At 40.6% G+C, this 16,177-nt stretch overlaps 1 protein-coding gene across 1 annotated transcript in view; it reads left to right on the forward strand.

Annotated features, from left to right (window-relative positions):
• The window catches only part of SLC23A1 (solute carrier family 23 member 1), a 514,793-nt gene that overhangs the window by 403,413 nt on the left and 95,203 nt on the right, over positions 1-16,177 (forward strand). Inside the window, exon 12 of the mRNA XM_075859964.1 lies at positions 12,293-12,422. Coding sequence (XP_075716079.1) covers positions 12,293-12,422 — 130 coding nt within the window. The remainder of the gene's footprint in view (positions 1-12,292; positions 12,423-16,177) is intronic.

Here is a 16,177-nt window from a genome sequence, read left to right on the forward strand (position 1 = left end):
TACATCACCAGAACCAAGATGAGTTCATATTTACAGTACCAGAACAAAGATCAGTGTCATGATCCGTGGGTATGTGGATCCACTAGGCCGTACCACCGCAGCGGAGTAGCAGCTGGTCAAACAGTCCTAGTACAAGAGTACCTTTTATATTACAGACACTAGCGGAAGCTTAGGCACAGACGAACTTAAAAGCAGATGACGCCACACGTGGTGGATGATATCAGGCATGGCAGATGACACCAGACATGGTGAGAGACAGCAGGGGTGACAAATAGCACAACACGACTCCAACACTCTAAGGCTCAGGAGCAAACACAGCACGTGACACAGGATACAGGTAGCAGGGCATGGGAACAGGAGAACACTAGGGGACCATTTGCTAAGACTAACATGGGTATACACAACAACACGCAGGCAAGGAGTGAAAGGGCAGAGCCCTTTTTATAGTCCAGGGGGATCATGGGCTAACTGGTGATTTTTACATGTGCGCGTGCTGGCCTATGGGACACAGCAGAGCGGAAGTGAGTGTTGGCGTCACCTAGAAGGGAGATGTCGGCCAGCACTCACAAGTCCATGGCCGCGGCCGTCGAAGGGTAAGTTGGAACGAGGGTTCACGGCCGTGGAAGTTACAATGAGTACATATATATAGTACCAGAACAAAACTCAGTACATATATACAGCACCAGAGCAAAGCTCAGTACACAAACACGCACACACATATACATATATACAGTGAAGGAAATAAGTATTTGATCCCTTGCTGATTTTGTAAGTTTGCCCACTGTCAAAGACATGAACAGTCTAGAATTTTTAGGCTAGGTTAATTTTACCAGTGAGAGATAGATTATATTAAAAAAAAAAACAGAAAATCACATTGTCAAAATTATATATATTTATTTGCATTGTGCACAGAGAAATAAGTATTTGATCCCTTTGGCAAACAAGACTTAATACTTGGTGCCAAAACCCTTGTGGGCAAGCAAAGCAGTCACACGTTTTCTGTAGTTGATGATGAGGTTTGCACACATGTTAGATGGAATTTTGGCCCACTCCTCTTTGCAGATCATCTGTGAATCATTAAGATTTCGAGGCTGTCGCTTGGCAACTCGGATCTTCAGTTCCCTCCATAAGTTTTCGATGGGATTAAGGTCTGGAGACTGCCTAGGCCACTCCATGACATTAATGTGCTTCTTTTTGAGCCACTCCTTTGTTGCCTTGGCTGTATGTTTCGGGTCATTGTCGTGCTGGAAGACCCAGCCACGAGCCATTTTTAATGTCCTGGTGGAGGGAAGGAGGTTGTCACTCAGGATTTGATGGTACATGGCTCCATCCATTCTCCCATTGATGCGGTGAAGTAGTCCTGTGCCCTTAGCAGAGAAACACCCCCAAAACATAATGTTTCCACCTCCATGCTTGACAGTGGGGATGGTGTTCTTTGGGTCATAGGCAGCATTTCTCTTCCACCAAACACGGCGAGTTGATTTAATGCCAAAGAGCTCAATTTTAGTCTCATCTGACCACAGCACCTTCTCCCAATCACTCTCAGAATCATCCAGATGTTCATTTGCAAACTTCAGACGGGCCTGTACATGTGCCTTCTTGAGCAGGGGGACCTTGCGGGCACTGCAGGATTTTAATCCATTACGGCGTAATGTGTTACCAATGGTTTTCTTGGTGACTGTGGTCCCAGCTGCCTTGAGATCATTAACAAGTTCCCCCCGTGTAGTTTTCGGCTGAGCTCTCACCTTCCTCAGGATCAAGGATACCCCACGAGGTGAGATTGTGCATGGAGCCCCAGATCGATGTCGATTGACAGTCATTTTGTATGTCTTCCATTTTCTTACTATTGCACCAACAGTTGTCTCCTTCTCACCCAGCGTCTTACTTATGGTTTTGTTGCCCATTCCAGCCTTGTGCAGGTCTATTATCTTGTCCCTGACATCCTTAGAAAGCTCTTTGGTCTTGCCCATGTTGTAGAGGTTAGAGTCAGACTGATTCATTGAGTCTGTGGACAGGAGTCTTTTATACAGGTGACCATGTAAGACAGCTGTCTTTAATGCAGGCACCAAGTTGATTTGGAGCGTGTAACTGGTCTGGAAGAGGCTGAACTCTTAATGGTTGGTAGGGGATCAAATACTTATTTCTCTGTGCACAATGCAAATAAATATATATAATTTTGACAATGTGATTTTCTTTTTTTTCTTTTTATATAATCTATCTCTCACTGGTAAAATTAACCCAGCCTAAAAATTCTAGACTGTTCATGTCTTTGACAGTGGGCAAACATACAAAATCAGCAAGGGATCAAATACTTATTTCCTTCACTGTGTATATATATATATATATATATATATATATATATATATATAATATTAAGGTTGTCACGATACCAGAATTTGGATTTCGATATCAATTGCGATACTCGATACTTTTCCAACAATAAGAAAAATAAAAAATAAAAATATAAAGTCCTTCCATTTTATGATGTGAGGCACACAGTGTTATAATTTTTGAACCTCCATGTGCCACACATTAATAGTAATTAACCCCATCATGTACCTCACATTAACCCAATGTTGCCCATTACAACTGTGAGTGAAGTACTTCATGGGATCATGTTCTGTGCATGAGATACAGACCGGATGTCAACCACTTTTTCTGGATCCAACATACTTCAGAACGCCGTACTGAAAACATGATTACACTACAGGACAGTATTCCCATGGGGAGGCAGTGACTCAGCATCATGGATGACAATGATGCTAGGAGCCTGGCATTCTGAACTATGTTGGATCCAGGAAAAGCGGGCGACATACGGTCTGTATCTCACGCACCGAACACAGTCATGTGAATTAACCACATAATTTCCCTCACACATTAACCCAATGGTGCCCATTATAATCATTATAGTAAGTGATCCCATCAAGTACCTCACTCACAGCTGCAATGGGCAACATTGGGATATTGTGTGAGCTACATGATGGGGTGAATTACTATTAATGTGAGTCATATGGAGGTATTAAATTCATATCATGTGCCTCACATAAATAATAAGTGACTTCTTCATTTCCCTCAGATAATGGCAACATTGGGGTTAATGTGGGTCACATTAACCCCAATGTTCCCCAATGATGGCTTCCTTTATTTCAAGCTTGTGCCTGAGTCCAATCTGTCACTACACTGCAGTGCGAGAGACCCAAGCATGTCATCAGGAAACCTGTGCTGCTCATGACAGTCCCCTCCCTGCCCCTTTCTCACATTCTCAGATTATCATTGGTGGCAGTAGAGAAAGGAAGGAGGAGCATTTCTCCCTCCTACTGTGGCGTGGCTGGCACTAATGATGAGCGGGGTGTCACAGTAGAAGGGAGGAATGCTCCTCCTTCCTTTCTCTACTGCCACTAATGATAATCTGAGAATGTGAGAAAGGGTGCTTTACACTGCGCAAATGCGCCATGTTCTCTTCATTTATTTCAATACTATGCTGTGCAGCCTCACAGATTAGTATCAAAATACATAAATTGTCTGTATTGGACAGTTTTCCCCCCGCACAGCAACAAAATGGTATTGAAATTTCGATGCATGGTGCATCCCTATATAGTATCAGCATAAATACAGCTCAGTACAGTGACCATTTGCAAATTCAGTTTAACCCCTGCCATATAGGTTTGTGCGGCGTAAAACTACAGCTCCCAGCATGGCCCGAACAATGGTAAGGATATGCTGGGAGTTGCTGTTTCACTAAAAAATCACACCACCCATCATCTCACTGCAGATCATACAGTGACTACAGTACTGATTAGAGGAAGAATAAACATTTACATTAAGTGACTCACAGGTGACGACTTCTCAGATTCTAGCCGTTCTTTTTCTCTTTTCTTTTCCATCCGGTCCAGATTTCTATGACGACTTCTCCCAGCCACAGCCCATTTCTGCAGTTAGCCACTTAGTTGTCTTCAGCTTCTCACTTTTCAAACATTTCCACACCTATAAACGAAGATAAATTACTCATGGTACCACACACTACACTCCTAAATATAATGGCACCATACACTGCGCCCACAAAATGAGAATATCAATATCTTTATTAATAATCCATTAAAAGCTAGAACAGCTGTACACAGACAATTAAAATCAACAGAGTAGTAGGACAATGGGGGACACAGCAGGTTTGATATGTATGGATACAATGCCTGGGAGTAGTATATACGGACACAAATACAAAAATAGATTAACAGTTAGGTCCAGAATTATTTGGACAGGGACACAAGTTTTGGCATTTTAGCTGTTTACCAAAACATACTAAATATACATTTATATAATCAATATGGGCTTAAAGTGCAAATTTAATTTGAGGGTATTCACATCCTAATTTGAGGAAGGGTTCAGGAATTACAGTGCCTTAATATGTAGCTGCCTCTTTTTCAAGGGACCAAAGGTAATTGGACAATTATCTCTAAAGCTATTTAATGGGCTGCATGGGCTATTCCCTCATTAATCCATCATAAATTAAGCGGTTAAAAGGTCTGGAGTTGATTCCAGGTGTGGCATTTGCATTTGGAAGCTGTTGCTTTAAAGCCACAACATGAGGTCAAAGGAGCTCACAATGCAAGTGAAACAAACCATCGTTAGGTTGAAAAAAATGAAAACCATCAGAGAGATAGCACAAATGTTAGGAGTGGCCAAATCAACAGTTTGGTACATTCTTGAAAAAAAAAAATGAGCGCACTGGTGATCTTGTGAACTCCAAAAGGCATAGACGTCCAAAGAAGACAACAGTGTTGGATGATCGCAGAATCCTTTCCATGGTGAAGAAAAACCCCTTCACAACATCTATCCAGGTTAAGAACATTCTCCTGGAAGTAGGTGTACCAGTATCTAAGTCTATCATAAAGAGAAGACTTCATGAGAGAAAATACAGAGGGTTCACCACAAGGTGCAAACCATTAATCAGTCTCAAAAATAAAAAGACCAGATTAAACTTTGCCAAATAACATCTAAAGAAGGCAGCCCCAGTTCTGGAACAACATTCCTTGGATAGATGAAACTAAGATCAACCTGGACCAGAATGATGGGTGGAAGAATGTATCGAGAAGGCTTGGAACGGCTCATGATCCAAAGCACACCACATCCTCTGTAAAACATGGTGGAGGCAGTGGGATGGCATGGGCATACACTGCTGTCAAAGGCACTGGGTCACTAGTGTTTATTGATGATGTGACTGAAGACAGAAGCAGCCGGTTGAATTCTTTAGTGTTCAGGGATATACTTTCTGCTCAGATTCAACCAAATGCAGCAAGGTTGATTGGACGTCGCTTCACAGTATAGATGGACAATGACCCAAAACATACTGTGAATGCAACCCAGGAGTTTTTTTTAAGGCAAAGAAATGGAATATTCTGCAATGGCCAAGTCAATCAGCATGATCTCAACTGGATTGAGCATGCATTTCACTTGCATAAGACAAAACACAGGCAGAAAGACCCACAAACAAGCAACAGCTGAAGACATCTGCAGTAAAGGCCTGGCAATGCATCACAAAGGAGGAAATCCAGCATTTGATGATGTCCATGGGTACCAGACTTCAAGCAGTCATTGCCTGCAAAGGATTCTCTACAAAGTATTAAAAAAACAAAAAACATTTTATTTATGGTAATGTTAATTTGTCCAATTACTTTTGAGCACCTGAAATGAGGAGGCTGTGTAGAAAAATGGTTGCAGTTACTAAACGTTTCACAGGATATTTTTGTTCAACCCCTTGAATTAAACCTGAAAGTCTACACTTCAGTTGCATCTCAGTTGTTTCATTTCAAATCCAATGGGGTGGCATGCAGAGCTCAAATCATGAAGTTTGTGTCACTGTCCAAATAATTCTGGACCTAACTGTATATCCAAAATATTATAGTACAAAAAAGAAGAGTAGGATTTAGGATTTACACATGTATATAATAATACTCCAAAATGTATCAACACTTACAAATGTGTACGTTTTTAGGTAGGTCACTAAATGATAGAGTATGCAGAATGAGTGACAAATTTCCCACACAATGGTGATAGTATATACATAACTATAATTTGAAACTCCTAACTATATAAGGCTTCTTTCACACAAGCGTTAGTATACGATTATATTTCTCTTCCGTTAGAGGAAGAGAGGATCAAAACATTAAGCGGAAAGCAACGGTTCTGTTTACCATCGATTTCCGTTTGTCCCAGTTTTTTTTCAGGGAAATAAAAGTTCTGGAGACTACACTTTTGCTTCTGTCAAAAAATAAAACGAAAACCTATCAAACGGAAAGCAACTGAAACAAAATAATTACCATTGAAATCAATGGTAATTCTAACGGAACCATTGTTTTCCGTTTAATGTTTTGATCCTCTCTTCCTCTGACGGAAGAGAGGTAAACGTATACTAACACTAGTATGAAAGAAGCCTTATACATGACGGGCTCCCTATCATTTATTATAAAAAATTGAAACAAACCTTGTTGCCACACTTTCTTTCCATCTGCAATGACATTTTGAAAGGTTCACTTTTCCCTGCCCAAACACTGGCAGCCAACATCACGATAATTCTTAAGGAGAGGATGGATCTGGAAAGGTGTAGCAATTACAGGCCTCTTTCCCTATTAAATACAGATTTAAAATGGTGGGCAAAAATTCTATCAACACGAATTCATTATTTTCTCTCCAAATTGGTAGGAGTAGAGCAGGTGGAATTTTGTACCAGGGAGAGAGGGAAAGTTTAATACTACAAGAACCATTCATGCTATATTATTTGCAAAACAACATAAGATACCTCTGATGCTGCTTGGCACAGATGCAGAAAAAGCCTTTGATCGCATGGATTGGACATTCTTAAAAGCTGCTCTTAATAAATTTGGTTTCCCACAACAATTCATAGATGCAATTTTTTCGTTATACACGATTCCCACAGCAAGAATTCAAGTAAATGGCACCTTTTCAGATTCTTTCCCTATCTGGAATGGAACACGTCAGGGATGCCCTTTATCTCCTACATTGTTTATACTCGCAATGGAAACATTGCTATTAAAGATACGGCAAACCCCCACCATTAAAGGCCTTGGGTGGGAGATTTTGAACATAAAACTGCAGATTATGCTGACGACTTGTTGGTATATATAACTAACCCCTTGGACGCTCTCCCACAACTTCTACAGATTTTTGAGGACTTTGGATGGGTCTCTAATTTCAAGATCAATTATGACAAGTCGGAGGCGCTTAAATATAACCCTACCTCAAAGTACGTTTTTGACCGTTAGTACTCAATCTCCTTTTAAGTGGCCAAAGTCTGAATTGAAATATTTGGGTTTAAAAATTACAGCAGACCCAAAGTTTCTCTTTGATAGAAATTATAGCCCACTATACTATAAAATAAAAGATTTCTTAATAAAACTTAAGGTCCCGTATATGTGGTTAGGTCGTCAGAACCTTCTTACCACTTTTGTTCTCCTTCAGGTCCTATATATCTTACAGTCCTTGCCCATCGATATACCTACATATTATTTTTCTCGGTTTCGACGCTTGCTCATGGAGTTTTTGTGGAATAAAAAACGTCCTAGAATCGCATATGCGCAACTCATATGGAGAAAGGGTACAGGTGTGTTGTCATTCCCTGATCTCTCAACTTATTATAGGGCCATACAATTGGGGAGGTGGACACAATTAGTTAACGGCAATGTCTCTCTTCCACATGTGGATATAGAAAGGTATTTGCTGGGTAATGGTCTAGCTTCTTGCCTTTGGGTGGGGACAAAAACACCTTCTAGATCATTGGTGCAGAGTGATATGACTATTGTCAGGCCTCTTCGGCATTGCACTTACGTGATAATGCGTTTTCTGTGCTGATGCCTCTTTCCATATTACCTTGTCTTGTCAATAAGAAATGTACTCATGTACCAGAGACATGGTCACACCTCCAGTCACTAAAGATAGCTAGACTTCATCAAAAAGTTGAGTTGCGTTCATTGGAGTTATTGCATAGAGAAATGAATATTCCACAGCCTAATAGCCTGCAGATATTGGACTTTTCTTCTACATGTCAGAAGTTGATGACGTCCTTGGATGTATGTAAATCGGACCCAACTTGGTTGGAGAATTATACTTTGTTACCCTCACTCCCTAAAAAATCTCTTTCCAGGATTTATAAAGAGCTGGTTACTTCCATGTAAGAATCTACCCCAGGTTTTATTTTCGCTTGGGAGAAGGAATTAGGTTGTACCTTTTCTGAAAAGGAGAGAGCTAGCATTCTGCGACATTCGCATGGATTTTCCAGGAGTGTTAGAATGCAGGAAAATTCGTACAAAACACTCACAATGTGGTACAGAACACCTGAATACTTACATAAGATTTTAGTCTCTCCAGTGAATACTTGCTGGAGGTGTGAGAAGGAGGTAGGAAGCATGTCACATATCTGGTGGTCATGTATGAAGGTACAGTGTTTTTGGAGGGAGGTTGAAGCTTTGATTTTAGAAGTTTGTTCTATTTCAATATCCCTCACGAGGGAACTTGTCTTACTCTGGTTGCCTCTTCGGGATTTTTCCCCTTCATCTAGGAACCTCCCTACTTTTATAATCTCTGCAGCTAAATTACTGATTCCTACTAAGTTGAAAGAGACTTCTCCCCCCTCACGTTCTCACCTTGTGTCCAAATTACACCAGATATGTCGGCTAGAGGAACTGGCTGGATGGGAAAATAAAAATAGAGGTTCTTTCCTGAAAGTTTGGCAGCCATGGTTAGACTATAGGGATAAGGTTTAGATGTATGGGATGATATTTGATGTCTGTATAGATTAATTCCTAGACCGTGGGAGTAAGTAGGATTTATTGTAACACAGTAACTTTGTTACTTGTGATATGAGAATCTGCCTGAGATGCAATCACAGTGGTTTCTTTGTTTGTTTGTTCAAATGTATGTTCTGGAAATAAGTAGTCATGCATACTGGAAATATTGCTGCTATACATTAATATCTGATGTCATAGTATGTGAAATTTCATGTTATAATAAGATGTGAGTATTCACTGGCCAACAGTGCTACTGTACTATGCATAATTGATGTCTTTCTTATATATGTTAATGTTTGATACTACCTTGATGTCTACTTTAATAAAAAGAGTTTATACAAAAAAAAAAACAATTGCCGTGTTACAGAAAAAAAGGATTAAAATTTAATATCTGCAAAAAAAAAAAAATTATTACTAATTTTACCTTCCCTTTGCTTTCATTCCTGTGAAACGTCTGAAGGGTTAAGAAACTTCCAAAATGTGGCTTTGAGTACCTTGAGAGGTGCAGGTTTTTAAACGGGGTGATTTATAGGGGGTTTCTGACATAGAACACTCAAAGCCACTTCAAAACCGAATTAGTCCCTAAAAAATAGGTTTTTGAAATGTTCTTGAAAATTGCTGCTAAAGCTATAGCGTCCCAGAAAGATGAAAAATATGTTCAAAAAGGTATGCCAACATAAAGTAGAGACATGGGACATCTTAATTAATAACTATTTTGTGTGGTATAACTATCTGTCTAAATTAAAAAATGCTAATTTTTGGAAATTATCTAAAAAATTTAGTGTTTTTCACAAATAAATACTGAATATCTGATTGTATTGACCAAATTTTACCGCTAACATTGTTTCTACTAAAATAAAATTGTCACCACAAAACAATCTCAGAATTGCGTGGATAAGTAAAAGCACTACAAAGTTACAACCACAAAAATTGAGACTTGATATATCCACCTCCCATCAGCACAAAATAAATAAATTAGCTAAGTCATGTTAAGGGGTTATCCGGGATTTTAAAATTGATGGTGTATACAATGCATTTGTAAAATCTTCAGAACCTCTGAATTTCTTCACATTTTGTTATGTTGAGGCCTTGTGCTAAAATAAACAAAAAAATCTAGTTTTTCCCAATCATTCTGCACTCAATACCCCATAATGACAAAGTGAAAACAGAATGTTAGTAATCTTTGCTAATTTATTGAAAAGGAAAAACTAAAATATTGCATTGACAGAAGTATTCAGACCCTTTACTGTTTAGTTGAAGCATCTATGGCAGCGCTAACAGCCTCCAGTCTTTAGTATGATTCCACAAGCTTTGCACACCTGTATTTGGGGATTTTCTGCCATTCTTCTCTGCAGATCCTTTCAAGCTCTTTCAGGTTGGATGGGGACCGTCGGTGGACAGCCATTTACAGGTCTCTCCAGAGATGTTCGATTAGGTTTAAGGCAGGGCCACTCAAGGACATTCAAAGAGTTGTCCCTCAGCCACTACTGTGTTGTCATCGCTGTGTGCTTAGGATCATGGTCTTGTTGGAAGGGAAACCTCTGGCCCAGTGTGAGGTCCAGAGCACTCTGGATCAGGTTTTCATTAAGATTATCTCTGTACTTTGCTCCACTACAAAACGTAATAATATTTTTATTTTAGCACAAGGCCACCACATAACAAAATGTCAAAAAAGTGAAAGGGTCTGAAGACTTTACGAATGCACTGTACATAAGATGTGTGTGGCACTATCTACAAGTGGTGGCTGGGTGGCACTATCTACAAGGGGGCACCATGCGGCTTTATCTACAAGGGGCACCGTGTGGCTTTATCTACAAGGGGGCACCATGTGGCTTTATCTACAAGGGGGCACCATCTGACTTTATCTATAAGGGGGCACCCTGTGGCTTTATCTACAAGGGGGCACCGTGTGGCTTTATCCACAAGGGGTGGCTGTGGGGCACTATCTACAAGGGGGGGTGTGGCAGTATCTTCAAGGGGGGGTGGCAGTATCTTCAAGTGGGTTGGCAGTATCTATAAGGGGATGTGGCAGTATCTACAAGGGGCATGTGTGGCACTTTCTTGTAGAGGGGGGAGTGTGGCAGTATCTACAGGGAGGCTGTGTGGCACTATTTACAGGGGGGGGCTGTGTGGCACTATTTACAAGTGGGGTGGCACTATCTATAAGGAGGCTGTTTATTATGTCACCATATAGTCTCATAAGCCTCAGTTATACAATCTGTTTTAGTCAAGCACACAGACCTCTTTAATTTATTGTTATGTTAACTACCTTATACAACTATATTGCTTGTAAAATGTACAAACGGGTTTATGCTCAAGTTACATAAAAAAGTGAAAAAAAAAGTTACATGTCATTGATTGGTAGAGAGAGCAAACATGATGAGTGGGAAGGAGATGTCGGGAAAGAAGTTGGGGGGGGGCAAACTGAATTTTTGCCCGGGATGCAGGAGAACCTAGCTATGCCTCTTCTGTGGCAGCTTTAAACTGTTGATCAGCAGGGGTGTATAGAGTCGGACCCCCTTTAATCTAATATTGATGACCTATACTAAGGAAAGGCCATCAATTATAAAATCCTGGATAATCTGTAGAGGCGACAAACCTTGTTTACGGTGAGAACTGTGAATCTATGGAATAGCCTACCCCAGGAGATGGTCACAGTAGCTACAGTAGATGGCTTTAAAAAAAGGCTTAGATAATTTCCTAGAACGAAAAAATATCAACTTCTATGTCAATTTGTAGAAATTTTTCGGTTCCCTTTTCCCATCCCTTGGTTGAACTTGATGGACATGTGTCTTTTTCAACCGTACTAAGTTGTAACTATGTAACCCTTTTAAACAAGAGTGCACTGAAGACTTAGAATTTGGCCCTTGTCACACAGCCTGCAGCACAGCCCTTAGAGATCAATCTGCAATATCTTTAGGTTTTGTTCTCACGTACTTCATCACTACTGTTTATAACAGCTAGGCTCAAACTGTGTCTGATCAGATAATGACAAACCCTGATGGCCGCGATGACTAATAAGGTCCGCTTATTCTCTAAATGGAGTCCAGTAACTTTGAAACCAAGAATAGCGCTGCAGACTGTGCTCTCTCTGCTGGACACCCTGATGCATTTGCAATAATGTGAGAACAGAGCCTTACAGAGAAGGAGATTACAGTATGTATTACAATTATTGAAGGAAGGAACAACTTTTTTAGAACTGCCTGGTTGGTACAAAGGTACATTTTAATTTCACATTTAAGCTGTATTCAAACGTTGTGATTGAGGTGCGGTTATAACAGCATCAGAAAAACATATGCCAATAATGCATGTGGTTTTATGTCTATTTGGTCTGGTTTTCAATGCGTTTGTGGTAAAACTCACAACTGCGTTAAAAAACGAGAGGACAGCATAAACATAGTGACAGATTCACTTTAAGGATTATTTGTATTGTACTTTTTGTACATAATACAGAATGTAGAACTGTAAATAATATCTGTTTTTTTTTTCAGGTTGGCAGTAGAAGAGTTGTGCAGTATGGTGCCGGAATCATGTTTATTTTAGGAACAATTGGAAAATTTACTGCTCTGTTTGCCTCTATTCCAGACCCCATACTTGGTGGAATGTTCTGTGCACTGTTTGGTAAGAATAAACATATAATTATCAGTAATTGCGTAATCGTATAGATCAGTACAATATGTTATTTATCTCGAGCAGTAAACGCCGTAAAAAAAAACAACTAAAAAACGCTGCCAGAATTGTTGTTTTTTGGTCACTTTGCCTTCCAAAAATGTAAAATAAAAAGTGATCAAAAAAGTCGCATGTATCCAACAATGGTACCTATAAAAACGACAGCTCATCTCACAAAAAACAAGCTCTCATATAGGTCCGTCGACAAATTTTTTTTAAAGTTATGGCTCTTACAACATGAAAAAATACATTCTTTTTACAAAAGTAATTTTATTGTGCAAAAAGTCGTAAAATATAAAAAAGTGCTATAAATTTGGTAACGCCAGAATCGTACTGACCCACAGAATAAAGTTAACATGTAATTTATAATGCAGTTAACGCTGTATTAAAAAAAAACGATGCCAAAATTGCTGTTTTTTGGTCAGCTTGCCTCTCAAAAATAAATCAGAAAGTCGCATGTACCCCAAAATGGTACCGATAAAAACTACAGCTCGTCCCGCAAAAAAACTGCCCTCATACCATTACGCCTATGAAAGATTTAAATAAGTTAAGGCTTCCATTCAGGAAAGAAAAATATGCAGTTATGCAGGCCCGAGGGGAACATTTCTTCTGTTTCAAGCGGCGATTTATCAACGCCCTAAAATTAGGGAACCAGGAAGGGGAGGGCCCAAACATATCTTCTGGAAGTGAGGGTGCCCGTATTATACCAGGACAACACTTTCCCAGCAAAATTACCCAAACTGCAAAAGGTGCAGTGTGCACCAAAAGGGGGATAAGAAACAACACAATTTATCAGTGCGACAGTGGCCTGTGCATAAAAGATTGCTGTCCGTCCTCCCTACATAGCCCATGTTTATTGCCCAAAAAAAAAGACTTAACTACACCTGGGTGAGTGCCGCTTGTTTTCCTTTCTACCTTAGTGTTATTCCCCCACATTCTAAACTAAAATACCAGTAAAACTCCAAACAAAACTACTACCAAGCAAAATCCACGCTCCAAAAGCCAAATGGTGCTCCCTCCCTTTTGAACCCAACAGCGTGACCCAACAGCAGTTTATTTCCACATATATGGTATCGCCAAACCAGGGAGAGCCCTTTTAAGAATTTTTGGGGTGTGTGTCTCCAGTGGCACAAGCTGGGCATGACATATTTGTCACTGAAATGGCATATCTAGGGAAAAATGCTCACTACACCCCTTAACCCCTTCCCGCTCCTGGACGTACTATTAGGTCATGGTAACCATAGCGTTCGCGCTCCATGACCTAATAGTACATCTCAGGAGTAACGGCCATTTCGGCCGTCCTCCCGACACATACAGGAGCTGTGACAGCTGCTGTCTCGGACAGATCGCTGTGTCCCCGCTGATTAACCCCTGAAAGGCCGTGTTCAATAGCGATCACGGCTTTTTAGGGGTTAAGCTACCATCGCCGGCCTGCTACACGATAGCGGCCGGCGATGGTGACTATGGCAACCGGACACCAAACAATGGCATCGACGGAAGCCTAGTGGGTCCTGACGAAGTCAGGACCCACTATGCTTTTTGTCAGTGAGTAGCTGACAGCTCTGATACACTGCACTACGCATATAGTGCAGTGTATTAGAATAGCGATCAGGGCCTCCTGCCCTCAAATCCCCTAATGGGACAAAGTAATAAAGTTAAAAAAAAGTTAAAAAAAGATGTGTAAAAATAAGAAAATAAAAGATTTAAAAGTAATAAAATTAAAAGTCCCCCTTTTCCCTTATCAGTCCTTTATTATTAATAAAAATATATAAACAAACAAATAAACTATACATAATTGGTATCGCCGCATCCGTAATGGCCTGAACTACAAAATTATTTCGTTATTTATCCCGCGCGGTGAACGCCGTAAAAGAAGAGGGGGATAAGGAAGGACACAATATATCAATGTTTCCAAAATGGGGTAATTTCTGGTGGGTTTCCATTGCTTTGATACCTCCTGGGCTCTGCAAATGCGACATGGCACCCGAAAACCAAACCAGCAAAATCTGCACTCAAAAGAACACACAGCGCTCCTTCCCTTCTGAGGCCTCCCATGGGCCCAAACGGCAGTTTATCACCACAAATGGGGTATTGCCGCACTCAGGACAAATTGGGCAACAAAATGGAGTATTTTATTTCTTGTGAAAATAAGAATTTTTGAGCTAAAAACGACATATTATTGGAAAAAATATATATTTTTTAAATTCCCAGCCCAATTCAAATAAGTTATGTGAAGAAACTATGGGGTCTAAATGGTCACATTACCCATAAATGAATTCCTTGAGGGGTGTAGTTTCCAAAATGGGGTCACTTCTGGTGGGTTTCCATTGCTTTGATACCTCCTGGGCACTCCAAATGCGACATGGCACCCGAAAACCAAACCAGCAAAATCTGCACTCCAAAGAACACACAGCGCTCCTTCCCTTCTGAGGCCTCCCATGGGCCCAAACGGCAGTTTATCGCCACAAATGGAGTATTGCTGCACTCAGGAGAAATTGGGCAACAAAATGGGGCATTTTGTTCCCTGTGAAAATAAGAAATTTTGATAAAAAAATTACATCTTATTGAAAAAAATGTCATTTTTTCATTTCACAATCCAATTCAAATAGGTGCTGTGAAAAAACTGTACGGTCAAAATTGTAACAACAACCATATTTGAATTCCTTGAGGGTTGTAGTTTCCAAAATGGGGTCACTTATGGTGGGTTTCCATTGCTTTGATACCTCTGGGGCTCTGCAAATGTGACATGGCACCCGAAAACCAATCCAGCTAATCTGGACTCCAACAAACACATAGCGCTCCTTTCCTTCTGAGCCCTCCCATGGGCCCAAACGGCAGTTTATCACCACAAATGGGGTATTGCCGCACTAAGGACAAATTGGGCAACAAAATGGGGTATTTTGTTCCCTGTGAAAATAAGAAATTTTGATCACAAATGACATCTTATTGGAAAAAATGACATTTTTTAATTTCACAGCCCAATTCAAATAGGTGCTGTGAAAAATCTGTGCGATCAAAATGGTAACAACAACCATAAATTAATTCCTTGAGGGTTTTAGTTTCCAAAATGGTGTCACTGTTGGGGGATTCCTACTGTTTTGGCACCTCAACACCTTTTCAAACCTGGCATGCTGCCTAAAATATATTCTAATAAAAAAGAGGCCTCAAAATGCACTAGGTGCTTCCTTGCTTCTAGGGCTTGTGTTTTATTCCACGAGCGCAGTAGAGCCACATGTGGGACATTTCTAAAAACTGCAGAATCTGGACAATACATATTTAGTAGTGTTTCTCTGGTAAAACCTTCTGTGTTACAGAAAAAAAATTATGTGTCCGAGACGCATAGCTGTGGTAGTGGGGGTGTTGGTGGTGGTAGCCATGGTGGCAGACGCAGTAATGAGGGGGGGCATGGAGCCCGCCATGATGTCACATCACATTCACAACACAGTGACAGAAGTGGCGGGGATGATGAGGAGGGCTATGATGATGTTGTTTTAGACAGGACGTGGGAACCAGGTGACGAGGTGATGACGGCGTCAGAGGAGGAGGGTAGTAGTGGCGGCACTGGCAGTGATAAACAGCCAAGCCGAGGTAGGGGCAGAAGTCAATCTGCAAAACGTTGCAGCGGTAGGGTCAGCTCAGGAGCCGGTGACGGAGACACTGATGCTGGTGTAGGCTCCCGAAAAAAGCCTGCCAGACAAGGGGCAAGC

This window comes from Rhinoderma darwinii, chromosome 3, assembly GCF_050947455.1.
Source record: "Rhinoderma darwinii isolate aRhiDar2 chromosome 3, aRhiDar2.hap1, whole genome shotgun sequence".
Taxonomy (NCBI): Eukaryota; Metazoa; Chordata; class Amphibia; order Anura; family Rhinodermatidae; genus Rhinoderma; species Rhinoderma darwinii.